The sequence below is a fragment of the Salarias fasciatus genome, chromosome 3 (genome assembly GCF_902148845.1).
Source record: "Salarias fasciatus chromosome 3, fSalaFa1.1, whole genome shotgun sequence".
Taxonomy (NCBI): Eukaryota; Metazoa; Chordata; class Actinopteri; order Blenniiformes; family Blenniidae; genus Salarias; species Salarias fasciatus.
The window spans coordinates 21494141-21521852 of NC_043747.1; the positions used below are offsets into that span (position 1 = coordinate 21494141).

Below are 27712 nucleotides of genomic sequence, written 5' to 3' on the forward strand. Positions count from 1 at the left end.
TGGTGGCGACGTCCGCTTTTTGAAAAAGCTTCTGACATCCATTATGAGTCGACTCTGGTTAGCAGCAGAATCAAGAAGCAGCGACTCGCGCGCATAGACGTGAACGCTTCTTCTTCTGGACAGGCGGCAGACTGCTGGCTGCTCTCCAGCGCATGCTGCCGCTCTCTGGTGAATTCCAGTACTGCACATTATACTCAGACCAGCTCGGATCCGCGATCCGGCGCTCTTGACAAAACATCCGGGGCTTGAGCCCAAGTAGCCACCCCCTAGATCCGCCTGTGGCTGACAAGGAGAAAGAGAGAAGATTTCAGAAGAGAAGAGCATCTGGAGGAGATGAATGTGGAGTTATACAAAAGGTTTCAGGAAACAGCTATGAAACTCGTTTCAAAGACAAAGAAGTAAGCTCTCTGCACTGACTTCAATATTAAATCATATTTCACATTTTGAGTATCTTTGTGAAGTGTGATTTTGACATTTTGCTATTGACACAGACCGGGTTTTACAGAGAAGGTTTCACACCATCTTTCAGATTTTGAGTATCTTTGTGAAGTCTGATTGTGGCATTTGCTGTTGACAGACCAGGGGTCGATTTCACCAAGCAGGTTGAAAAAACTCTGAGGGAAATCCTGAACTCTGTGTTGATCAACTCTGAAATAGAAAACGCTGGGTTTTTGGTTACACAACAGCTGATTTGAGTTGGATTACTCAACTTCAAGTAGTTTCACCTGGAGTTTAGCACGTGCACGACAACTGTAAAAAGCCAGCATTAATGGAGCACCGATTCGACGAGTCACCATGGCAACAGAGAAGCGGAGAGCAGCAGCAGCAAAGGAGAGGGAGATGCCATATCAATCAATCAATCAATCAATCAATTTATTTTTGTATAGCCCAGTATCACAACAACAGTTGCCTCAGAGGGCTTCAAGATGTTACATTTGTCGGTAAAAGTAAAAACAGTGAATAAGCATAATGGTAATATGTCAATATTTACAGTAACGAGACAGAACGAAGCAACCACCGCCTTCGACCCTCACATCCGGCAAGAAAAAACTCCAAAAACCCAGTGGGAAAAGAAGAAATCTTGGGGAGAACCACAGTATGGAGGGATCCCTCTCCCAGGGACGGACAGCTTTGGCAACAGCTAGCATGAGACAATAAGAAGTAAAGCCTAGGACTATGTTGAGGACAGTCCGTTGGACGGTCCAGCACAAGAACCACGGATCCCAGCAGTAGAACCGAAGCCAGTCCACGGGCAGGACCGACAGGGGTGTCCTCTCGGTCCGGACGGAGCTTGTTCATAGGCCTTCGTAATAGTGGAGTCAGCAACTGAAACTGGAGAAGACTCCCCCTCGAAGGGGGGGACAACAGGTGAAAAGCAATGAACGGACTAAAGGGAATAACATTCAGACATTAGAGGACAGGGCTCAGTGCACCGTACTTCCCACAGCATTCTAGCTCCTGGGGCAGCTTTGTGGATACTTAACTGTTTAAACTAGTATTTAGTTAGTATAGTTTAGTTTAGTTTAATTTAGTTTGGTTTAGTTTAATTTTGTTTAGTGTAATTTGGTTTGGTTTGGTTTAGTTTAATTTAATTTAATTTAGTTTAGTTTAGTTTAGTTTAGTTTAGTTTAGTTTAGTTTAGTTTAGTTTAGTTTGGTTTACTGTAGTTTGGTTTGGTTTACTTTAGTTTGGTTTGGTTTGTTTTAGTTTAGTTTAGTTTAGTTTAGTTTAGTTTAGTTTAGTTTAGTTTAGTTTAGTTTGGTTTACTGTAGTTTGGTTTGGTTTGTTTTAGTTTAGTTTAGTTTAGTTTGGTTTACTTTAGTTTGGTTTGGTTTGTTTTAGTTTAGTTTAGTTTAGTTTAGTTTAGAATCCCTAGCTGACCTGATCATAGGCTGCATCGAAGAGAAACGTCTTGAGCCTAACCTTAAATGTGGAGACTGTGTCTGCCTCTTTGACACCACTTGGAAGCTGGTTCCATAAAAATGGTGCCTGATAGCTAAAGGCTCTTCCACCTAGTGTCCATTTAGAGACTCTAGGAGTCACCAGTAACCCTGCATTTTGAGAGCGAAGTGCTCTGATTGGTTGATAAGGCGTTAAAGCATCTTGGAGATAGGTTGGAGCCATCCCATTTAGGATTTTGTAAGTGAGGAGAAGGATTTTAAATCTAACTCTAAACTCGACTGGAAGCCAGTGAAGAGATTTTAGAACGGGAGTAATGTGTTCACGTCTTCTAGTTCCAGTTAATAATCTGGCGGCTGCATTTTGAACCAACTGAAAGTTTTTTAATACACTTTTTGGGCAGGCTGCGAGAAGGGAGTTGCAGTAGTCCAATCTCGCAGAAACAAATGCATGGATGAGTTTTTCTGCATCGCTTCTAGGTAAAATGTTTCTTATTTTAGCTATGTTGCGCAAGTGGAAATATGCTGTTTTACAAGCCAGGTTGATGTGTGCTTTAAATGAGATATCCTGATCAAATAAGACCCCGAGGTTCCTCACAGTAGAGGAGGAGGATACACTGACGTTATCTAAGGTAATAATCTGTTTGGATAGACACTCTCTCAGTTTATGGGGGCCTAGTATAATGACCTCTGTTTTGCCAGGATTCAGACGGAGATAGTTCGTAGTCATCCAGGTTTTAATTTCTCTGATACAGTCACTGAGTCTGTCTATTTGATTAGTTTGATCAGGTTTCATAGATAAATACAGTTGTGTGTCATCTGCATAGCAATGAAAATTGATATCGTGACTTCTAATTATGTTCCCTAAAGGAAGCATATATAACAGAAATAAAATTGGCCCGAGCACGGACCCTTGAGGAACCCCATAACTGACCTGGGAGCACGGTGAGGACTGTTGGTTAACGTGAACAAATTGGTACCTATTAGATAAATAGGATTTGAACCAGCAGAGGGCTTTTCCTCTGATGCCAACCTCACATTCTAACCTCTGCAGGAGAATATTGTGGTCGATTGTATCAAAAGCTGCACTGAGGTCTAGGAGAACCAGGATTGAGACTAGACCTGCGTCAGCCGCCAATAGCAAGTCATTAGTGACTTTAACTAACGCAGTCTCAGTGCTGTGATAAGCTCTATATCCTGACTGAAATTTCTCAAATAAACTATTGTCCTGTAGGTGGCGGTAAAGCTGTTTAACCACAACTTTTTCCAGGACTTTTGAAATAAAAGGCAGATTTGATATCGGTCTGTAGTTAGCTAGAATATCAGGATCGAGATTAGGTTTTTTCAGCAGTGGTTTGATTACTGCGAATTTAAATGACTGTGGCACATAGCCATTTTCTAGAGAGGTATTTATTATAGTTATGATCGTATTTAAGATAACTGGAAGGATATCTTTGAAAAGCTTAGTTGGAATTGGATCTAGGAGACAGGTTGAGGTTTTAGAAGACATTACAATTGAAGTAATCTCAGCCCCATTTACTAATGAGAAACTATCTAGTATTTCAGGTATTTCAGGTGGAGGCAGTGGCTGGATTCCCTGAGCTTGATCTGAGGAAAGCGCTTCACTGATTTTACCTCTAATGGTTATGATTTTATCATTAAAGAATTTAAGAAAGTCATGGCAGTTTAAAGATTCTGGGATTACTGGTTCCACTACAGTATGACTGGTTGTCAGTCTGGCTACAGTGTTGAATAGAAACCGAGGGTTATTTTTGTTTATTTCTATTAAACGAGAGTAATATAATGTCTTGGCTTTAAAGAGAATTTGTTTATAGCTTAGCAAGCTACATTTCCAGGCCTTCAGAGATTGTTCTGATTTAGATTTAGTCTTTCTAATTGCCGAGTTTTTTGTTTGAGAACACGGGTTTCAGAATTAAACCATGGAGCAACGCGCCTGGGTCGATTGGTTTTCAGCTGCAACGGGGCCACTACGTCAAGGGCAGATTTTAGTGAGTGCATAGCACTGTCAACAAACTGATCACTATTATCACCACTGGCCAATAAGCTCATTTCTGTGAGTTCACAAGATAATGCAGCAAATGCAGGCTGGATCAATTCTTTGTACCGAGCCACAGATTTTTCAGATAATGTCCGTATCAGCTTAATTTTATCTTTTTGAGCACAGTAGTCTTCAATCAAAACCTGAAAAGTAATTAAAAAATGGTCTGAGAGAATAGGGTTCTGAGGGAGAACATTTAGGTCACTGACTTCTATCCCATATGTTAAGACCAGATCCAGGGTGTGCTTGTGACTATGAGTGGATTCATCAACATTTTGAGTGAAACCGATACTATCTAATACTGCAATAAACGCATTACTCAAACTATCACCAGAATCATCCACATGGATGTTAAAGTCACCTATTATAAGGATCTTGTTATGAGTCAATACTATATTGCTTAAAAACTCTGAGAACTCAGTTAAAAAGTCAGAGTAAGGACCAGGAGGTCGATACACAATAATTAATAGCACAGCTTTTTGATTCTTCCAATTTGGACAAGTAAGCGTTAGTATTAAGCTTTCAAAAGAGTTGAATTTAACATTAGTTTTGGGTTTAAGAAGAAGACTGGAGTGGGAAATCACTGCCACACCTCCACCTCGACCTGTTGATCTAGCTGTTTGGAAATTAACATAGGTTGGAGGGGTACATTCATTGAGCCTCACATAATCATCTTGCTGGAGCCAAGTTTCTGTTAGAGCAAGGAGATCAATGTTATTGTCACCGATAAGGTCATTAACTAACAGAGATTTAGTGGAGATTGCTCTAATGTTTAGTAGACCACATTTTATGTATTTCCTACTGGAAAAGTTATTTTGTCTTGTACAGATGTTAAGCTTTTTACCCATTGACTTTTTTTTAATGCTTTGAGCACTTTGGACAGACTCAGTCTCTGTTAGCCTAGGTAAACCTCCATGCTTGACTTGTAAAAATCCGGGAGCAGGATTAGTGACGGGATCAACAAGATCAACAGAGGAGTGTTCTACACGACTGCTCTGCGCCCGGGGCTCATAGCTGGATTGTCAATTTAGAGTTCGAAGCCGATCAGCCATATTGTGAGCTAAAAGGGCTGCACCATCCAAAGTTGGGTGGATGCCGTCCCTGCGGATGAGCCCAGGCTTTCCCCAGAAGGTGCACCAGTTGTTTAGAAAAATAACTCCGTTTTCCTCACTCCATCTAGACAACCAGCGATTGAATGATGAAAGTCGGCTATACATTTCATCATTGACCAAATTGGGCAGGGGACCAGAGAATATTACGGCATCAGACATCGACTTAGCCAATTCACACACCGAGGCTACTTGTAATTTGAGCACCTCTGATTGTCTCCGCCTGGCATCATTACCGCCTGCGTGAATCACGACTCGACGGAATCTCCTACCTTCCTGTTTTAAAAGCCTAAGGTTCCCCTCGATGTCCCCCACTCTGGCCCCCGGGTAACACCTAACCTTCACCGCTGGCAGCTTCACGTCTCTAACTATAGAGCTGCCAATCACCAGCAGAAAATTGCTGCCTGTGTCAATGCATAAGTTTAAATGTAGTCCTTTATATCAGAATATTAATAAATATTAAATATTATTACAGGGAAACTGTTTGAATGGTCACCAATTAAGGTATTTCATTTAGTTGTAATCCCGCGGGGAAGAAGCGCAGCAGCTAAAGATTGATTGATTGATTGATTGATTGATTTTATTTGTTTCATTCTTTTTTAAAAGAAAGAAATGAAAAGGAACAGAAAGAAGTGAGACTTATGATGTCTGCCCCTATCAACATAAAATAAATGACAATTTGTCAAGATTTGTTAACATATCACAAAAAAAGCAAAATTCAATACAACCATTTCACTTAATCAAAATACAAATACGACCATTTCACAAATAATTGCAGATCAAATACAACCATTTCCCAAGTGTAAATACAAAAAAAAAAAAAACCTTAATGAAATATTTTCAAAAGAAACAATCATTTTAATTTTGACCATTCTTTAAAACAGAGTCGTACCCTCCCAATAACTGTGCTTTTAAACATTTCTTGAAGATGTGAATGGACTGAGACCTCTTAATTTCACTGTCAAGTTTATTCCATAAATTGATTCCATTTGTTGTGATGCATCTTTCTTTCAATTTGGTTCTTGATTCCGGTCGTTTGAAAACTTCAGTGCCTCTTAATCTATATTGACTGTCTCGCTTATCTATTCTGTAAATTAAATGGTAATTTTTTCCAGTGAGCTTTATACATTGTTTTAAGAAGGTTGAGTTCTACCAATTCTTTCATTTTTAAGGATTTCAATTTTATAAATATTGGGTTAGTGTGGTCTCTGTAACCACTTCCATTCACCACACGAATCGCTCGTTTCTGTAAAAGGAACAGTGGTTCAATGTAGGTCTTACAAGTATTTCCCCAGACTTCAACGCAGTAGGTCAGATATGGTATAATCCAGTGGCGGACCGTGCATTTCACACTAAGGCCTTCATAACAGATCCGCCTGAACCAATCCACCTCTCAATAACTATTTTGTCTACAAAAAAAAAATCTTATTATGCAGATATGCACATAAAGAGTTGTTGCACAGCAGATAGATACTTGTGCAGCCAGAATAAATGCCTTTGCTGAAGTGCACAATTCTCCTACTACATCTGTGCACATACAATGAGCATCATCAACTTAATAAAACGGCGATATTATTTAGGAAAAGAGGAACATTTTACTCACCAAAATCCCGATTATTTGAAAACAAAATACATCCTCCTTTCCTTCCTCAAAAAGAGTACAACTGCTCTGTCATATAGATTATCCGTGCGTTTCAGTTCCATAAAGCCAGGGCTGAAAGTCCAGCTGCCCTGTGGGATTTCTGGCGTGAGTTTTATTTCTCTTCAGGTCTTCTTCTTCTTCTTCTTCTTTGGAATAATTGCGGTAGGCGACCAACAACTTAGGTGCATACCGCCACCTACTGTATCTCTTGGTGAATGTAAATCAGAGGGTCTGGATACGCTGTTGTTAGAAGCTAGAAGGCGCTGAGTCGCCAACTCGAAATCTGATTGGTTGAAGCAACTGTCTGATTGGTAAAAGCAACTGTCTGATTGGTTGAAGCAGCTGTCTGTTTGATGCTTCACTTTACTTCACTGCGCCATCGGGAACGGATAGCGAAGACCTCGGGCAGATTTCTTTGGCCCTAGCAACAGATGATGCCTGAAATCTGATTGGTTAAATGATTTAATGTGAAAAAACATGTCTGGAAGCAGCACAACCACGGGAAAACTATGAAAGGAACTGGAACATACCGTTTGGAATCATTTATTAATTATTTATGGACAAAATATAATTTACATCAGATAATTTTTAGGCCAGCAGAGAAGGGTTTGCAGGCCCTGACGGCCCACCACTGGTATAATCAATGAATTGTACAACAGAAACAAAGAATTATTGTGAAGTGACTCTTTCAATTTGTACAGAACAGCAATGGTTTGAGAAATCTTAGTTTTAACGTACTCTATATGGGATTTCCATGTTAGTTGTTCATCCAGCAATACACCTAAAAACTTAATTTCATTTGTTCTCTCGATCTCTATACCTTCCACTGTCAGTGTTGTGTCAACGTCTGTCCTTCTGTAACTGAAAATCATATATTTGGTCTTACTGATGTTCAAAGATAGTTTGTTAGTGTTGAACCATTTTATAACATTCTGAAACTCTTTTTCTACAATTTCTAATACTTCATTTATATTGTCTCCAGCATAATACAAAGTAGTATCATCCGCAAACAAGATGCATTTCAATAAGCTGGAAGCAGCGTCAATGTCATTGATATAAAGAAGAAAGAGTACTGGTCTAAGGACGGATCCTTGAGGAACCCCACAAGTTACGTTTCCATTTTTAGATTTTATATCGTTGATTTGAACAAATTGTTTTCTGTCTTTTAAATAGCTTTTGACCCATTCGTGAGCAACACCTCTTATACCGTACTTATATAATTTATACAGCAATATGTCATGATCTAGAGTATCAAATGCTTTTTGAAGCTCTACAAAGACACTTACTAAGAAACGTTTCTTGTCCATTGCATTTGTAATTTCTTCTGCCAGTTCCATAATTGCTGTGGCGGTTGAGTGATTCGTCCGAAATCCATATTGATTGTTACTTAAAATGTTGTGTTTAACAATAAATTTATTTAATCTGATCACAAATAATTTTTCTAAAATTTTTGAGAGCTGAGGAAGTAACGATATAGGCCTGTAATTGGAGACATCATTTTTATTTCCTTTTTTGAAAAGTGGAATTACTTTGGCTATTTTCATACTCTCTGGAAATGTTCCTGTGGTAAATGACAAGTTTTTTTTTTTTTTTTTTTTTTTTTTTTTTTTTTTTTTTTTTCCCCTTGTCCTGTTCGGCAGCTGGGGCGTGCAATATTGTATGATTGTAGCCTTTTACTATCCGAACAGATTTTAATATTAGCAGCAGGACGAGACTGAGTCTCCTCCTGCTGCTGCCTTTATTTAAAGCTGGCATCCGGCATGGCTGCCGGACAGGACCGGGACGGAAATGCTCAGAGAGCAGGGACAGAAAGAGAGAAAGATAAAGAGAGGGAGAACGGAAGGGGGGGGGGGGGCACAACCTATGTACAAAGTCACAATACAAAACAGTGTTGTCGACGCACCACACGCAACCTAGAACAATCCCAAACCCCAATCTAGACAACACCAAAACAGAGCCGACAACCAACACAGAAAATTACAGAACCATACATACATTTTTTTTTTTTGTTTTTTTTTTTTTTTTTTTTTTTCCCGAACCATATTAATGAACAGACCAGGCCACAAAAATAAAAGGAGGTGTAGGGGAGGAAGAAAATGCAAGGACACCACAAACCCCCCTTTTTTTTTTTTTTTTTTTTGAATATAGCTAGTCGTAACTAGTAGTAAACTCGGGGCGTGCATCAAGAGAGGTCTGCTACAGATCACCATTATTCTAACCACCACAGGAAGACAAGGTAACCGAGTATGTAAAGAGTGATTAAAGATCAACGTGATCATGTGAATATGATGGTGACAGTGATGGTGATAGTGATCATGCATATATGACCTCTGACCTCTGAGAAGGCCAGAAGCAGGCCAGAGAGGCCCTCAGAGCCCAGACAGCCGGCGGACATCACAGAGCCCGGATCCAAGCCGCCCCCCCAGGCAGACGCCCACGCTCCGGTCCAGAAACGGGGCAGAGGAGAGCCCCGGCCGGGGACCCCGGCAGTCCCGGGGCCCGGGCCCCGCGGAGCCACGACCGGCAGGAGCCGGTCCACCCCGGGCGCCGGACGCCCGGGGCGGGCAGGGCCGAGAGCCCAAGGCCCAAGAGCCCAGGAGCCAACCCCCCACCCAGGCGGAGGGCCATGACCCACCCGGGAGAACCAGCCCACACGGGCGGCTACCCACCCCAGGCCAGTACACCCCCCAGTGCTCTGGCCACGCACCCCGAGATCCAGGGCATCACCCCCCCCACCCCCACCCCACGACCCCCCCCCGGAACCCCCCCCCCCCGTCCACCGCCCGGCCCACCCCGCCCACCCCCTGTCCTCTCCCGCCTCACTCCCCCCCGCCCCAACCCAAGACTCATACTGACACACACACATGCACACACGCACACACACACAACCACTCATCCCTAAACCAAACGCACACACACACACTCACATTCCAACACACTCACACACTCTCACGCACACGCTAACAAGCACGCACACACACACACACACACACACACACACACACACACACACACACACACACACACACACACACACACACACACACACACATGGTTGGTAAATGACAAGTTACAGATGTATTTAAAGGGTTCAATCACGACATCTATTATTTGTTTTATCAGTGACATGTTCATGTCTGTATAGTCATTGGAATTTTTATTTGGAAATTTACAAACAATACTGAATATTTCATTTGCTTGTACAGGCTCAAGAAAGATGCTACGTTCATTATTTTGTATTATTCCACTATTTATGTTTTCGTCTGGGATATTTTGAGATAGATTTTTTCCTATATACACAAAGTAATTATTAAATTCCTCTACAATGTCCTGTTTTTCAAAAATGTCTATTTTGTTTTTGGTTATATGGTTTGGAATTATGGGTTTAACCTTGCCTTTGTGCAAGACTGTGTTAATTACACCCCATGTGTTTTTGTACTATTTTTGCTTTTCTCTATTAATTTTGTGTAGTAATCCTTTTTCTGTTGTCTTAGAATTGATATCAGTTTATTTTTATATTTTTTATACCGAACCTCGGCTTCTTTTGTTCTTAGTTTGAGAAACATTCTGTAGAGATAATTTTTTTTCTTACAGGCGTTTTTCAGACCACTTGTCATCCATGGGTTATTAATAGTATTTTTCTCGACACAAGCAACTTTGGTTATTTTGCAATTTTTGTTGTATAAATTAATAAGTATCTCCATGAAAGTGTTGTAGGCATTATTTAAATCTCCTGTGTAAACTTGATCCCAATTTTGTTTCTTTAAATCCTCTCTGAATGCCTCAATGGCTTTATTGGATTTGTCTCGTATAAAAATTAAAGTTTTTTCTCGTTCAGGGGTAATGCACAATTTTTTAAAAATAGTAAATACAGGTAGGTGATCACTCACATCGGTCATAAGAATGCCACTAATTATGTCTCCATGTAAAGTTGTGTATATGTTATCAATGATGGTTGCGCTATGGGTAGTAATTCTAGTTGGCTTTCTAATCATAGGACATAGTCCTGCCATTTGCATATAACTTTTAAAGTCATTTGACGCTGCATTATTACCCACATCAATGTTGAAGTCACAATAGACTATAATTGTTTTATTTTTAACATCTGCAAACAATTCAAGAATTTTGTCTGTGAACAGCTCTATACCAGGCCCAGGTGGTCTATAAACACAACTAACAAGTATATTTTTGCCAATATCCCTGATGATCTCAATTGTGAGCACTTCCATTAAGTTTGGAATAATTACAGTTTTCATTTCAATGACTTTACTATGCAGATTTTCATCTACATAAAGGGCTACTCCTCCACCTCCTTTTTCCACCCTATTTGCATAAAACAGATTATAACCTTTGATTTGAACTTTATCAATATGAATCTCTTTTAACCAGGTTTCCGTCACAGCAATCACATTAAATGATTGTTTGATATCAGCAAAAAGCTCATTAATTTTTGGTAATTTCCGTTTTAGACTCTGACTGTTAAAGTGAATGATGGAAAATGCCTCATCCGACATCATATCTGTTCTGTTATTGAATTGCTGAACAGTAAAATAATCACATCTCCCTGGCGTTAGTATGGTATCAGTGATGTCCGCTTCCATGTTGTAAATTTTGTCACTGTTTGTGTCTATACGAGTGTCCATGATTCAGTCTAAAGGCCTCAGTATACTCCCCCGTCGCCGCCACGGCGTTCCTACGCCGGCAACCCTACGCCGCTACTGAACATATCTTGCTCCTGCGTCAAGGGAACGCCCTCCTCTGCCAAGCCGCTAGCAGTCACAACAACAATGCGGCTTCCGTAGCTCCGGCTTTACCTAGACATAGATCTATAGACATAGATTTCTAGACATCCGTATCTAGACACGAGTGCATTTACCGAACATATATCTGCATATATGACATATCTGGTGACACCGGGCTGTGGTGGAGGAGAGGCTGAGCGGACCGTGATGAAATATTGGTGAAACTAATGAGCTTTTGGACGATTAAAGCCGTTTGAGGAGCGGCTATACACGTAGCCCCGTCTGCTAACAGTGCTAACACTGCTAACAGTATAGGGATGTGCGCCGCTCAATTTTGGATCTCAATTTCTCCCGAAGCACTGTTCGGATCAGAAAAGCATTTCGGGTGAGTTCTACTTTATTCTATAAACAACGCGAAAGCGGACCAATCACAGCCCTCGACGTTCACGTCACCACGCGTCGAAAGGACGCGAAGTCACAATTTTCGGGAGGCGCATGTCAAGCCCCGACGTAGCCCGACGTAGGGCTACGACGTCTACGTCGTAGGAACGACGTAGGCGGCGACGGGGAAGTATACTGAGGCCTTAAGTGTCCATGATGTAGCGCATTCAACCTCTTATCTTCTTTGGTCCATATATCAAGGTGAACATTTATGCTCTGTATTTCTGTAGATCATCTATACTTTTAATTATCGTTACTCTTGCCTCTTCTGGACTACCATTTGACCTGACAAAAATCTTAGAATTTGAGGTCCATGTAGCTGATATTTTCTTTTGTTTCCTCAAGAAACGGGCCTCTCGTGCAAGTTCTGCATTCTTTTTTGTTAGATGCTCATTTAAGAAAACATCTGTTCCTTTTAGTCTTTTACCTTGTTTAAGCAGGCCATTCTTTTGTTTTCTTTTTGTGAAGCGTAATATTATGGCCGGTTTTGTTTCTTTGTTTCTTTGTGGAAGAGGATGACAGGCCTCAATATGGTTTTTGTCCACATTTAGTCCTTTTGCATGTAGAAAGGTTATCACCTGCTGCTCTACAGATTCTTCATCCTGGTCACTCTGAACATCTGCACTGGAACCAGTAACAGCCCTGGCGTAAGATCTTGGTTTGATGTTAAGCCCTGTGACAATGACATCATTAATTCTGCTGTATTGTTCCAAATCCTCAACCCTGTTCTCTAACATTTTAATTTTTTTGTCCTTGTCATTATTGAGCAGCTGCAGAGTTTTTACATCCTCTGCTAACTTCAATATTTGTTTTTGCTGTTGCCTGATTACAGTTACTTCTTCTGTCAGCATTTCCAGTGATGTTTTGATCTCTTCAATGTCCTCAGCAGATGCTGCATTCTTTTTTGGTGGCATGTTCTTGTGCAGTGTAACTGTAGCTCACCGCTGGCATAAGCTTGATGGTAGCTGTTAGCTGGAGCCCGGTGGTCTGCTGCTGGCTGGAGCCAGATGTTAGCTGGAGCCCGGAGTTAGCTGGAGCCCGGTGTTAGCTGGAGCCCGGAGTTAGCTGGAGCCAGGTGTTAGCTGGAGCCCGATGTTAGCTGGAGCCCGGTGTTAGCTGGAGCCCGGTGTTAGCTGGAGCACGGTGTTAGCTGCTAGCTGGAGTACAGTGGTACCTGCCACATACACAGACTGGGCCAGCACAAAGCACCAAGCAACTCCAAGCTCTAGGCCTTGTAGTGAGCACCACCCCGGACGACGATGATACTCACAGGCGTGGCTGGGTTTCCTCCCTGCCGCTGCGTGTCAATAGCGTGTGATGCTTGTCCAGCAGGACTCCCGCTTGTCCGGGAGAGGAGCGCGGCGGCTCCCGGACCGCAGTGGAACTGAGCCCGGCGCTCGGGAACGGGGACGCGGCGATCAATGAATCCTGATATCCGAATTAAAAAAATATCTTAATTAGAAATACCTAAACAGGTCTGAGTTCTTCAAGTTAAATTCAAGTTTTGCTTTCTCAAAAGACTTAAACTCTGACCCTTCAGTGACACAGCTGTGATTCCCTTATCCACCCATCTCAGAAATGTAGTATCAAGCTGACCCCTTCCGAATTTTGGGGAACGCGAGGGCCAAACCAACAGTTTATAGTCTCCTTCCAACTTGACTTTATTTACTACATCCCACCAGATCTTAAGAGTTGTTTCAATAATAGGGTTCACTTCTTCAGGCCGTGAACTAGCTTTGTCTCCAAGTCTCGATTGAGGTTAACATGTACCATAGTTGAGTTCAATATGCTTCCATTTGGAGTAATATTCCCTTGCACACCAGTTAATCACATATCTCAACTGAGCAGCCAAGAAATACTGCTTTAAATTTGGGAGTGCGAGACCACCTTTCTTTTTCTCAGGCTGAAGCGTTTTGAACCATCTGGTTTTGCTCCTTTCCATATAAATCAACTCATTTGTTTTTCCTATTTAGCAAACTCTGTGTCTGGAATGTGTACTGGTAAAGAATAGAATAGATACATCAACCGGGGCACTACATTCATTTTAATCACCTCTATTCTTGAGCTGAAATCTAAGGGTAAATTTGTCCATTTTGACAAGTCTTTTTGAATTATTGTATTCATTTTACCATAGTTAACTGCATATAATGTACTAAATTCTTTAGTCAAATTAACCCCTAAATATTTTATTTGTTCGGAATCCCATGTGAGTTTATGTTTTTGTCTGATTAGTTGGGCTGGTCTGCAGTTAATACAAAGTATTTGAATTTTTGTGATATTTAATTTATATCCAGATATTTTTCCAAAATCTTTTAAAATTTGTAAAAGTTTAGGAAATGAGCTATCGGGGTTTTGGAGGTATACTAAAATATCATCTGCAAAGAGACCTGTCCTTTGTTCTTTTTTGGCAACTGTTACTCCTTTCAGTTCAGTTGTTTGTCGTATGTACTGGGCCAGAGGCTCGACAAACAGGACAAGGAGGGCGGGGCTTAAACAGCAGCCCTACCTACTTCCTCTGAAGAGCTCAAAACTATTGGTCAGGTCACCATTTATTTTGATTCTGGCCTCTGGCTTGTGATACAGGGCCCTCATGCACCAAATTAGAGTTTCACTAAATCCCATTCTCTTCAAAACTGCAAAGAGATAGGTCCAGCAGACCCGATCAAAAGCCTTTTCGGCATCTAGGCTCACTAAAGCTGTGGCTGTGTTTTGTTTCTTGGCTTCATAAATTACGTGTGAAGTCCGTCATATGTTGTCCTGTGTTTGGCGTCCCTTTATAAATCCTGTCTGGTCATCGTCTATTAAATCAATGCAAACCTTTTTATAATGTACTTCAGTCTCTTAGTTTGCACTGAAACAAAACAAACCAAAGTGCAACTGAAGGATATTTTTTTTCTGTATTTTACATCAGAAAACACAGCTGTAATAATGTGCTTTTGTGATTGTACTTTTAACAAAAATAAATGTGTATATTCATGATATTCAGGTAGGATTTCATAAGTTTAAGCTGATATTTATTGAAATGCTTGGTTACATTTCCTGTTTTGTATTCATTGAAAATGGGCGAAGAAAACTAAAGGACCAAGCACAGATAATTATGATAGAAAATACAGAGCAACAAAAGCCTGATCAACATGCACTGAGACCTGTCACAATGTCTTATGAACAGTTTTTAGTCTCATCATGACATCCAGACTCATCATGTGGTATTACTGCAGATTAATCAGTTCTTTCATTGATAGTTTTGGGATTTTTTTTTCAACTTTTTTGGCTACAACATGTTAAATAGTTTGAAGGCCCAAAATCAGCTTTGGCTCCACCAGAAATTGGTGAAATAATTGTTGCTGTTGTGCAAATGTCATTACATTGTTGTCAGGTGTTTTCAGAGGACATTTCAATGTACCTGAATGGATAAAAATAGGAAAATACCACCTCAAAGGGAAAATAAACAGCATTATGTAATTGCCTGTGTGTTAGGTAATAAGAAGGAGGTGCCTTTTGAAAATGACAGTAGCAGGAAACAATCTCAGTTCAGTGGCAAACAGACGCTCATCAGCTGGGAAGAAGGTTTTTCATGAAAGTTTTTTTTTTTTACCAGGGCAAAATGGAAGAATACAAACATTCACTGTTTTTTGTAGCAAGACACATGACTGACAAGGAAACAGGGAAGGTGAGAAGATACTTTCAGAAGAGAAGAGAGTCTGGAGGAGGTGAATGCGGAGTGATACAGAAGGTTTCAGGAAACAGCTATGTAATCTGTTTCAAAGATAAAGAAGGTAAGCTCTCTGCACTGGCTTCAATAAGTTCAGTATCAAATAATATTTCACAATTTCAGTATCTTTGTGAAGTCTGATTGTGGAATTTGTTGCCGTCACAGACCAGGAAAGGGTTTTGCAGAAAAAGTTTCACACCATCTCTCTTCCTGATGGAGAAGTTCAACTGACTGTGAATCGGATCAACCCAACAGAAACTCCGGATCAACCAAAGACCAGTCAGGCTCAGGTCAGTTTCAATGATTTACCATAATTGTTACGTGTTTTTGAGAAACTGCTACGTAAGCGCTTCACAATGTTGTCAGACCAGTTGTGTCAGATAAGCAGCAATCAGCAATTTAAATATTGAAACAAACCCAGTGATTCATACCTTTATCTCTGAAAGGTATAATTATCCTCAGTTATAACACTCTGAATACATCTACTTTCACAACGAATAATTATTATATCTGTTGGGTGCTTCTTCCTCAGACTTTCGCCAAAACAAACACAAAAATTCTTGAGATAATTTACCAAGTGAATGTTTTCCTCCTGCACTACATGAGAGACAATCCCAAAGCTTTCACATATCTCCAAAAACAATTCTCTTCAATCGGCTGCGAGGTGGAGTTAAAGTGTGACGAAGAGGAGGCCGTGGTGAGGGGAGATGTGGATAAGGGCCCTGGAGGAGCCTTCGGAGGTGTTGCAGAGAAATGGGAGCAGCAAGTGAACCAGATCATCGTTGACATCAACGAGAAGTACAACTGCTATCATGTAGTCGAGGCAAAACAAGTGCAGGTGTTACTGCAGGATCTGTCCTTTGTAAATAAAGACATCATGGTGTACGCAGACAGTGGATATCCTGTGATTGTGGGGAAAGCAGAGGCTGTGAAAGAGAGGGTCGCAATCCTGACAAAGAGCCTGAGGAGCCGAAAGGAAAAGCCAATCACAGAGAATCAGCTAAAACTGATAGAAGAAGAGTTCTGCCATGAATTGCGTGCACACTATCCAGATGTTCAGTACAGCAGAGGTAAAGGCATCATCATCCTGGAAGGCCTGGAAGATGAGGTGCAGTCTGGAGCCACAAAGCTCGATGAACTCATTGGCCAAATCAAAGAAAGGAAGATTCAGTTTGCAACAGCTTTACTGAACTTCATCCGTTTGAGTGGCGCCATTTCCAAATACCAAGCTCGCTTCATTAGAAATCCCATCTCCATAGAGATGAAGCCGAACCTGGTTCTGTCCAGCCTGTCCACTGATGCTTTGGACGAGGTCCAGGCAGCGCTGGTGAAAGATCTGAATGTGTCCACCATCCAGCTGCAGGGAGCTGCAGCAGTTTCTCCACATCTGGACAAACTGAAAGACATCCTGAATCAAGGCCAGAGCGAAGCAAACCGTGACGAGCTCAGAGTGGACGTCAGCTTCATCCCGGGAATCAATGGAGCCAAAAAAGTACGACTTGTTGGCTACAGTGAAAACGTGCTTCAGTTTAAAGACATTATTCAAGACTATCAGCTGAACCAAGTCATGAGTCAAGATAAAATGAACCTGTCGAATCCTGAATTCGCTGATTGTTTCGATAAAATCTTAGACCTGACTGGTATCAAGTCACCCAATGTGACTTTTAAAGTTTCTCCTTTACCAAATCCTTGTGTGATCCTGTCTGGTCCCCATTGCAAAGTTCAAGAAGCCAAGCAGGCTTTGGCTTCTCTGACATCAGACACGTTGGTTCTGGAAGGCTCAGGAGCTCAGCAATACTATCAGGCAACTGGTAAAGACAGCAAGGAACTGGTAGAGCGCTCCTTCAGGGTTATTATCAAGGAACAGCAATGTGTGTCAACTCCAGATGTGAAAAGCAAACAAAGAAGCTCCAGCAGCCCCATGACTCTCCTCTCAAGACTTCAATTTTCTAGAAACCACTCAAGATCTGTTGGTGGTACTGCTACCGCTCACAATGTGAGTTCTCCCATCAACAAAGCCAACATAGCCATCAAGCTTGGTTCTTTGGAAAATGAGCAGGTTTGACCATTTTGATTAATATTCATCAGCATGTCCTCAAGTAATACAAAAACAGAACAATACATTAAAGCTCGTGTCTGGAGTTTTGAAAGAAGGAGAGTTTTTTAATGCAATGTCTCGAGGTTCCGCTCTGCTTTCATGAGCGACCAAGCCACGCCCCTTTGATTGTACACACGCATGACCTGTGGAGTGAAAATGAGTTTTTTCCAAGTCCTACAGCATCCTACATGTTTAGCTGTTTACGGTGGATGTTCAGCAGACAATGGATATATCCAAGGTAAGTGCAGCGGCTGCATTGTAGCTAACTCACCTCTGCCTGGGCAAGTGCGCGTGCTCTCTGGCTCTGCCTGACAAAGCGGAAGATCGAACTCTATTGGCTGAAGCTGTAAGGCACTTTTTCGGATAACATGGGGGTCTATGAGACGAAGATGGGCCTCATAAATAAATTTTTATATTGCTTTATGCTAATATTTTATTATAGTATCGACCCAGACTAACACATTTAAAGCTCATGTCCGGAGTTTCTGTTCGTTTCCAACGTATGTATCATTTTTCAACAGAGCTTAAATGTGTTAGTCTGGTTCGATACTACAATATAATATTAGCATAAAGCAATATAAACATTTATTTATGAGGCCCATCTTCGTCTCATAGACCCCCATGTTATCCGAAAAAGCGCCAGTCAGTGTCAGTCAATAGATTTCGAGCTTCTGCACTCTTGTGTTGTCAATCGAAGTGTGCACGCAGCCAGAGAGCACGCGCACTCGCCCAGGCAGAGGTGAGTTAGCTCCGCAGCAGCCACCGTGCTTACCTTGGATATATCCACGGTCTGCTGAACATCCACCAGAAACAGCTAAACATGTAGGATGCTGTAGGACTCGGAGGCTTTCATTTTCACCTGACAGATAATAGCGTGCACAATTAAAGGAGCGTGGCTTGGTCGCTCATGAAAGCAGGGGGAGGGGGAACCTCCAGACGTTGGATTAAAAAAAAACCCTCTCTCTTTCAAAACTCCAGACACAGGCTTTAAGCTCTGTTAAAAAATGATACATACATTGTAAACAAAGGGAAACTCCGGACACAAGCTTCAACTGATTTAACTTTGTTTCACTGCCTGCCTCAAAGGTGAATGTACTGGTCGTCCCCATGGTCAACATACGGCTGACTTCCACACAGATTGGTAACTGCCTTCTGAAGAAAGCTGGGAACGCACTGAAATCAAAGTTCGACTCTCTGGCGTTGAACTGCAGACTCGCTCCTGGAGACATTCTGCACGTTGACAGTCCTCCATCGCTGGGCTGCTCAAAGATCTTCTTCATTGAGTGTTTACCTTGGGATGGAGTCAGAGGGACGAGTGTCCAGGTAAAGTAAGAGCTGTGAAAAATATGTCTAGAAAAGGAAATATATTTATTGAATTTGAAAGTCTGCTTATTGGAGGCAAGTTTGTGAAGTTGACGATACAGTTTTTCTGTTGATTATTCTAATGATCATCTTAACAATCAGTGTCGAGAGAACCAACAAGTAATGCTCAATTGGAAAGGTTTGGTATTGAAACACAACCATTTTAACCCCAATAACCTCGTCGAAAAGCAAAAGCAGTCATAGTTTTGATTTGAGAAACAAGTTTCTTCTCAAAAAAACTCAAGTTGTTGCATTTCTGAATTAAAACAGTCAATAAAACCAAAATGTTCCAGCAATCACAAGTAATTAAATTCATTTGGTGTTCATAAATAAAAGGGTTGAAGTTTGTGAAGGGAACAAGTATTCCATTACCTTTTATTGACCTTGTGTCTTCCTGATACTTCATTTAATCGACATGCCAGTGCTGTATGTCTTTACATTCATGTATAATCTTACAAAGAAAATGAAAGAAAATTGTATTTTGTTTTTGTGTTCTGCAGGCTCTTGGTAAAGGACTCAGACAATGCTTGGATAGATGTACTCAGCAGGGCTTCAGTTCGTTAGCTTGTCCCATTATTGGGCCTGGAAAACTGCTAAGATATCCTCCGAGTGAAGCCGTCCAAGTGCTCACTGATGCTGTTTGTGGGTTTGGATCATCTGCATCGTCCAGTTCGCTCTCCACCATCCACATCATCATCAAACCCGGTTATCCTGGCTCAGATGAGGTGAATATATCAAACACAATGTCTGCATCAAATGTGATACTTTGTTTGATGTTTGATTGCTTCTGTTTCTTTCACAGCTCTACCGTGACCTCTACCAACACCTGAGCATGAGACAAGGAAGTGAAGGTACCCTCAAAAAACCAGCTCAGTCGACCTTCATGACATCCAACCTGTTGATAAAAAAAAATCTAATCTAAAAATGATTCTTCCCTCTAGAGATCTTCAGATCCCTCACCAGTGACCTGGATGAAATTACCATCACGTTGAGAGGTGGAGTTAAACTACGGATGGTTTTTGGGGACATCACCAATGAGACAACGGATCTTGTGGTGAACACAACAGACTTCACAAATTTTGATCTCAGTAAGTTAATTTTCATCAAGAAACTGAAAGGAACTTTATTTTGCTGATGACTTTTTATTTTTACCTCCTCAAAACATCTAAAAACGCATCTGCTCCAGAACACATTTCAGACTCAATGACACAGTGCGTCTTGGCGGTATCTTATACTGCCCTCTAATACTCTGCAGTTATGCCAGAGCAATGTTTACAATCTCTATATGCTAATCTAATGCTCTTTTGAATGCTGTTTTATCTTTACATTTTGTTTTGTTGTGAAGCACTTTGTGTCTCTGGTCTGTGAAAAGCGCAATATAAATTAATTTTGCTTGCTTACTTGGTTACTTAAATTCAGTCTTGTGTTGTGGGAAAGTGTTGGTGAACATCAGTGCAGTGGACTTGATGTATTTAGCTTAAAAACTCTGAAGAATGTGTTCATTTTTGCATGTTACTGATCATTATTTCAGTTTATGTTACATAGTTTAGAACATGGTTGTCAAACATGAGACCATGGGATCTCATGGGGTGAGGGTAGGAGTGAAGATTGACCGGTAAATCGAGAGCTTCGCCTTTCAGCTCAGCTTCCTGTTCACCGGAACAGGCCGATACAACAAATGCATCACTGCAACCACTGCACAAATCCACCTGTCAACCTCACGCTCCATCTGTCCCCGACTCATGAAAAAAAACCCAAACATACTTGAACTTCTCTACATGGAGCATGGCTTCTCTCCCTCCCTGGAGACCATGGCCTCGGATTTGGAGGTGCTGATCCTCATCCCTATCGTTTCACACTCGGCTGCAAACCACCCCAGTGCTTCCTTTCGGTCTGGGTTCAATGAAGCCAACAGGACAACATTGTCTACCAAAAGCAGAGATGAAATCCTGTGGTTACCAAACATGACCCCCTCCGGTCCCCAGCTGTGCCGAGAAATTCTGTATATGAAAATGACGAACAGAACTGGTGACAAAGGGCAACCTTGCTGGAGTCCAAAATGCACCAAGAACAAGTCTGACTTTCTGCCAGCAATGCGGACCAGACTCCTGCTTCGGTCATACAGAAACTGGATGGCTCTTAACAAGTGGCCCCAGACTCCATATTCCCAAAGCACCCCTCACAAGGCACCCTGAGGTTAAAATCACATTGTTCATCACATTGTTCCTCCTGGATCTGAGGCTCGCCTCCTCTCCAGTACCCTGGAATAGACTTTCCTAGGGAGGCTGAGGAGTGTGATCTCCCTGAAGTTGGAGCACACTCTCCAGGCCCCCTTTTGAAAAAGGAGAACCACCAATCTGCCAGTCCAGAGGCACTGTCCTCAACTGCCCCAGTCAGCAGCTCCCCACCTCCACTGTAAACAGAGTTGGTGCGGACCTGCTTTCCCCTCCTGAGGCACCAGACGGCTTGCCAGAATTTCTTTGAGGCTGACCGGTAGTCCTCCTCCATGGCCTCCACAAACTCCTCCCAGACCCGAATTTTTGCCTCCACAACCGCTCGGACTGCAATTCGCTTCGCCTGCTGGTACCTGTCAGCTGCTTCTGGAGTCCCAGGAGCCACCTCGAGTCGATAGGACTACTTCTTCAGATTGACGTCGGCCCTTGCTTCCAGTGTCCACCACCAGGTTCGGGGGTTGCTGCCACGGCAGGCACCAGAGACTTTACAACTACAGCTCCGAGCAGTTGCTTTAATAATGGAGGCCATATTGTTAATCACTACTGTTGTCTAATCACGTGATTTCACATTTTGCTTCATAGTTATTGATATTTATATTTAAAGAATGAACCCCCCTTTTTTTCTTTGTTTCCTGCAGATGGTGTGTGCAAATGTATCTTAGCCGCAGCTGGACCAGAGGTAGAGGAAGAACTTAAAACAGGTAAAAAAGAAAAAAACAACATAAGAGATTGTTGTTCTTTTTTTGATTGACTAGCTTCTGACTAAATTTATTTACATGTTTTTTGTTAGTCGCGACATTAACCCCAGGAAGCATGATTTTCACTCAACCGGGACGGTTCCCCTGCAAAGCCATTTTACACGTGTGTGGAGAGAAGTCCGCCAGCCGCATTGAAAAGATCACTCAACTGATCATCATGTGCTGCGAAACAAACCACTACAAGTCTGTAGCAATCCCTGCAATCTGTGCTGGTGGGTTCATGGAAAATGGAATATTTACAGCTTCAGGAATCAATTTTAACTGTCCCGGTTTGGTTTGTTGTGCAGGAGCCGGCGGGCTGCAGCCTGGACTCGTGGCAGGAGCAATCCTTCGAGGGATCAAGAACGCCACGACTTCCACTCACCTTCACATGCTGCGCGATATCCGCATCATCCTGTACAAGATGGATGTGTTCCTGGCATTTCAGGAGGAAGCCATGCAGATATTTTCCACTGCTGTATACTGCACAGGTGAAGTGTAGCTTCAGCTTCTCTATGATTATTGAGAAAGCTGTCTGTTCCAGTCAGAGGCGGCAAACATGTTTTAGTTCAGGGGCCACATTCAGCACAACTTCGTCTTGACTGGACAGCAACGGTAAAAGACAGCCTTTAAATTTAAACCAAACCATTTCAACTGAAAATGACAACCTCAACATAAAGCATTTTTAATGAACTTCTGTTACGGTGTGCGCCAGAGGCTCAAGAGCAGATCGCAAAATGAACAGTGGAAAACAAAATGTATTAATTTCACCGAGGAGATCTATCTAAGGTCCGGGAGTCCACAGGGACGCAAGGGACTGGGCCATGGTGAAGTGATTGGAGCAGGAATTCTCCAAAGACAGGTAGTTAGTAGCACTGAAGTCAGGAGTGGTACAGAAGCAGGTGGCGCCTGAGCGTGTCTTCAGATCGAGACGGAGACACAAAGAGGGAACAGGAAGCCATCAACAAACGCTCGCGTGTAACAACTAACTGTAGTTGGTGCTACCCTCCAGTGCTTAAGTGGAGTCAGAGTTCAGCTTGAACAGACACCCTACATCGAGAAAGGATCTCCACCCGAAGTCGCAGCTGAAGGCAATTCTCATGATCAGGCCGTCCTGACTTCCTTAAACACTACCAACCAGCGCCACCCACCTAAACAGACAGGCAGACAAAACAGACCCTGAGTGCCCCTATATATATGTATATATGGTCTCAGAGACACAGGCTGTAACACCTTCTGGTGCAAAATATAGTTTAATGTCCCCCAATAAAACTTCTCCTGCAGCTGTGTCATTTTGTATGTTTTTAAAAAACCCATGTTTGTTAGGCTACTGTTTGTTTGTTAGCATCAAGGGAGTTATCTTTCATGGCAGCTCACCAATATCTCATCGCTGGACTCAGTAATGTGTTATGTCCTCTACTCTCAAGAAATTTCTTTCTTAAGAATTCTTAAGAATCCACATATTCTTTGAAATTTTCTAAATGTACTTGATGGTTTGGTGGAAAAGACTGAAGCCTTTTGAGGGCCCATTTTGGCCTAAGAGCCACAGCCCTGGTATAAATTATAATTCAGGAAAAAGAAATGTTTTTTCAATGAGTTGATTTTTTATTATTATTATTATTATTATTATTATTATTATTATTATTATTATTATTATTATTATTATTTCAATTTCAGGTGCCCTGCCTAAAACACAGCAACAAGAGCACCAGCTGTCAGCGAGCACAGACCTCAGCATCCTCAACAACACTCCTGCAAGTCAGCACTCTGGCTTTCTGTTCCTGGGTCTCAGCAGGAAGAGCGTTGACGACGCCATGGCGAAGCTGAAAGATCTGTATCAGAACCAGTGCTCCACTCACACCTTCAGAAAGGAGGAGCTGGACAGTCTCATGCAGGACGACGTGAGAGAGCTGATGCAGCTGATCGACACTCAGGGACTGCACAAAGAAAATGACCAGTCAGGCAACTTGTCTGTGAGCGGCCTAAAAGATGGCGTCACCAAGGCGGTGATGGCATTCAATGCAGTTCTCCACGGTAACCTCAGGAGAGAGGTGAGATTCAAGGAGGAAGAGGATCTGTTCACCCGTGTGGTTTGGTGCATCATGAGCCACAATGGTCTCTGGGAGAGACTTCCTAAAACTGCAAATTACAATTTGGAAAAACAAGACATTGCAAGGGGAATAGTGGATGCCCAGGGAGTCACATGGACGGTAGATCTAAACAGCATGGAGGCCACAAACCTCATGGTCGCAGAGCTCAGGAAGCTCAAACGACTGGAGAACCTGTCAGGTAAGAAGATGGATGTCAGGAGTCACAACAGTGAACCCTAGTGGACAGATTAAGCATAGCAGTTCCCTCTGTTGAATAATTTCAGGTCCTGTGTCTTCAAAAAAATGTCAATGCACTTTGCAGTGCCATCCTGTGAAGATTTTCAATTTACATTTCGATCTTGGTTCCTGCTCTCAATGTCTTCCAGACTTCACCATGCCTCTGTACTGGGACAGCATGGCCCCCGGGGAGAAGGTGAAGGTGGTGGCAGTGCCGCCTTCCTCTGCAGAGTACAGAGCTTTAAAGAGTGAATTCAGTAAAACTGAGAGCAAGACTGTGATGAAAGTAGGTAGTTCCCAATGGCGACATCTATACCTTTTTGAAAAAAGGAAAAGATTTTGAATCCAGAAGCAAGTTGTCGAGTTATTTGCAGGCCTGTAATGATATGAAGTATTCATGTAATGAACTCCCTCACTGAAAAATTTACTTCCCAAAAACATCAATAAATTACCTGGTTTAATATCATTTTGTTTGTAACAATACATAAGTTTCACAACGGAACAGAAGGAGTTAGATTCTTCAATATAATACTCAGTGACTCATGATCATTTTTATTGTTTTTGTTGCTAGATTGAGCGTTTGCAGAACATCCATCTGCGTCGCGCCTACGAAGTCCAGAAGAAGCACATGTCAGAGAAGAACAAGCAGGAGGGGGGAGCGAGGGAAAAACTTCTGTATCACGGGACCACCAAGGACAGCTGCAACTCCATCACAGAGACCGGCTTTAATCGCCGTTTCTGTGGACAAAACGGTAAAGATCCCCATAGAATACAATGAGTCCTACTTCTCCCCTTCCCTCTCTGAAAATGTGGGCTCATTATGTTTAATCTCCTGTTCATCTCATCCTCAGGAACTGCATATGGTGCTGGTGTTTACTTTGCCGTCAATGCATCTTACTCAGCGAATCCGCGCTACTCCAAGCCAGCTGCTGACAACTCTCAGGTCATGTTCGTGGCTCGAGTGCTGACCGGCATCTTCACTCAGGGCAACAAGGACATGAACGTCCCTCCTCCTCGAGACAGCCAGCGGCCCCACGACCGCTTCGACAGTGTGGTGGATAAAATGGACAAACCCCAGATGTACATTGTGTTTCATGACAACCAGTCTTATCCAGACTATCTCATCACCTTCAAATGAGGGGGAAATAAAACAGCTGGTTTCTCTCTATAGAGCCACATTGTAACATAATCTCAGGGTATCATTTGCAGGTAGTTCTTGTAGTTTAGTTAGAAACTGTGCCTCCCGAAGCTGCACTTTAAAGAAGAATTATTGTCTGTGTATTACTGACTTTCTGTAGTCACAATCAAGGTGGTGTGATGCTGATCGCCTTGACAAATAAATGAACCAATAAAGTTGCAACAAACCTTCAAATAAACAGTTTGTTTGCTTCAACTGTAATCAGAAAATAAAATTAGTACACATATTCCTTATTGGTATGAATAAAGAAAAAATAATAATCAAAGGGTTTAAAATAAAAATAGACAAAAAAAGAATATAATGTAAGTAGGTTTTCACAATTGAATGGAGGACAAAAACAGCAATGTTTCAAAAGTTTAATGACATCTATATTAGGGCTGGTTAATCTGTCCGATTTCCCGATTCGATTCGATTACGATTATTGAAGTCCTGATTCGATTACAAACCGATTTTCGATTATTAACGATTCTCGGTTACCGATTCTTGATTTTCCATTTGAAAGCAGTAACCCAAATACACCACAAAGATATTGCACCATTAAAACAAGTGGCTGCTGAATTACTTAACTTCTCTTTTATTAACAATTCAAAGAGCTTTCTGTAACTTCAAAATTATCTGTTCTTACTTAACACATGTAAAAAAAAGAATAAAAAACAAAACATGGAAACTGTTTGTAAATAACCATAATTTCATTTAAATGTTCGATTTCCATGATTGCTGTCTTTTATTTTAATGGGCTGTACTACCAATACTTATTTGCTGTCAGTGGAAATCAACTTCCGGTTTTGATATGTAATGCTTTTATTTTGATAGCACTGTTTCCTGTAAAGACGTTTTTTGGTGAGGTTGCTTGACGACGGTTGAATGAATGGAGCGGAGTTTGAAACGGAACGGAGAAATCAGTTTTGTATTTTTGTTATTTCATTGTATTTTGTATTTTAAAAACGCTGTGACGTGATCCATCTGCTGCGATTGTCTGCAGCTGCACCACGTCTCTTCTGCATCCATTTCCGGGCTTTTCAGTGAGTTGAGCAAACTACAGAAAACTATCTTGGTCATTAATTACTCTCTGAGGGTCGCTTCATTGGCTCAGCTGTTTAATCGCGTTTCACCATCTAATAACACAATTTGTGATTGGACGAGAACATCAAACGGTCTGCCGCCGTCTAACAAACGCCACTTCCAAAACTGTTAACAGCTATTTAGATATTTGAGAAATAAATGAATAAAACGCACAACTATCACTTTGTAATGTTCCTGAAGTGTTCAAACATTACACAGTGTTTCCCTGATGGATTACTTTTATCCTCGATGGATTCTAAATATGTCACGGCTCTTCGCTGCTGAACGCCTCTCAAGTCTGGACAGAAAGTTTAAAAGCATTAAACATAACAAACGAGTGTTTTTCCAGTTTTATGGGAGAAGAACAGCAGGGCTGATGATTCAGGACTGAAGTCAGGCTTTTATTGGAAGAGCTGCTTCATTCAGGTGCGTTGTTTAGTCACTGGCAGCTGAACTGTGGCGATGTGCTGTATGCATGCAGACACTGTGACCCAAAATGATTACTTTAAATACGGCTTATGGGTCGGGCTGCGGGTCTATGGAGATAATTTTGTGTCTTTATTATTCAATCAATCAAAAAAGGTTTTGCAAACAAAAAAGAGAGTTGAGACCAAAAAACATAAAGTTGCAATCAAAAAATAAAAGTTCAATCAAATAGAATAAATCTGAGAACTAAATTATTTAAGTGGCAACCCCACCAAATTTTTTTGACATCAAAACAGAAAAAAACTTTGGTTTTGAATTGTGAAGTTTTGCTTGCAAGCTCAAAAGTTTTGGTTTTGAATTAAAAAGTTTTGGTTGCAAATTCAAAAGTTTTGGTTACGAATCCAAAAGTTTTGGTTGCGAATCCAAAAGTTTTGCTTGCGAATCTGACTGAACCCAATGGGCGGGGCCAACACTAGTGGAAGAGAGAAGAGCTCCTATTGGTCGCTTTGACCTCGCTCCTCCACCGCCTGTCTCCGCGCTGTTGCTGCTGCTTCCGCATTGGTAAAGGCCAGTAGACATTAGAGGATTATTGGCAGTTATCCATGCCCGAACCATGGGCCGAATTTTGTCCCGGTTTTCTCCTCCCGAATGATGCCAAAGGTCTG

General features: G+C 41.7%; 1 protein-coding gene and 1 long non-coding RNA gene across 2 annotated transcripts; one reads left to right on the top strand and one right to left on the bottom strand.

Moving 5' to 3' along the window:
* Positions 1-16032, bottom strand: LOC115385929 (uncharacterized). The gene is made up of 3 exons (XR_003931212.1): positions 16021-16032; positions 5319-5320; positions 1-115 (listed from the first exon to the last, which is right to left on the bottom strand). It is a non-coding gene; the product is annotated as an uncharacterized LOC115385929 (long non-coding RNA).
* LOC115385916 (protein mono-ADP-ribosyltransferase PARP14-like) lies at positions 15535-26753 on the top strand. The gene is made up of 14 exons (XM_030088010.1): positions 15535-15667; positions 15769-15893; positions 16136-17662; positions 18788-19024; positions 19564-19788; positions 19866-19914; positions 20005-20151; positions 21936-21998; positions 22088-22267; positions 22343-22525; positions 23712-24323; positions 24511-24647; positions 24933-25113; positions 25213-26753. The coding sequence occupies exons 1-14, from the start codon at positions 15538-15540 to the stop codon at positions 25497-25499; spliced, it is 4083 nt and encodes a 1360-aa protein (XP_029943870.1). The 5' UTR covers positions 15535-15537; the 3' UTR covers positions 25500-26753.
* Positions 26754-27712: the final 959 nt, after the last annotated feature.

What these genes read in the sequence shown, in the direction of transcription:
- LOC115385916 (XM_030088010.1), top strand. Translation starts at nt 15,538, where the DNA reads ATGACTGACAAGGAAACAGGGAAGGTGAGAAGATACTTTCAGAAGAGA. An exon ending in CTTCACAAATTTTGATCTCA is followed by an intron (nt 20,152 to 21,935) that starts GTAAGTTAATTT and finishes TGTTTCCTGCAG; the next exon opens with ATGGTGTGTGCAAATGTATC. An exon ending in ACGACTGGAGAACCTGTCAG is followed by an intron (nt 24,324 to 24,510) that starts GTAAGAAGATGG and finishes AATGTCTTCCAG; the next exon opens with ACTTCACCATGCCTCTGTAC.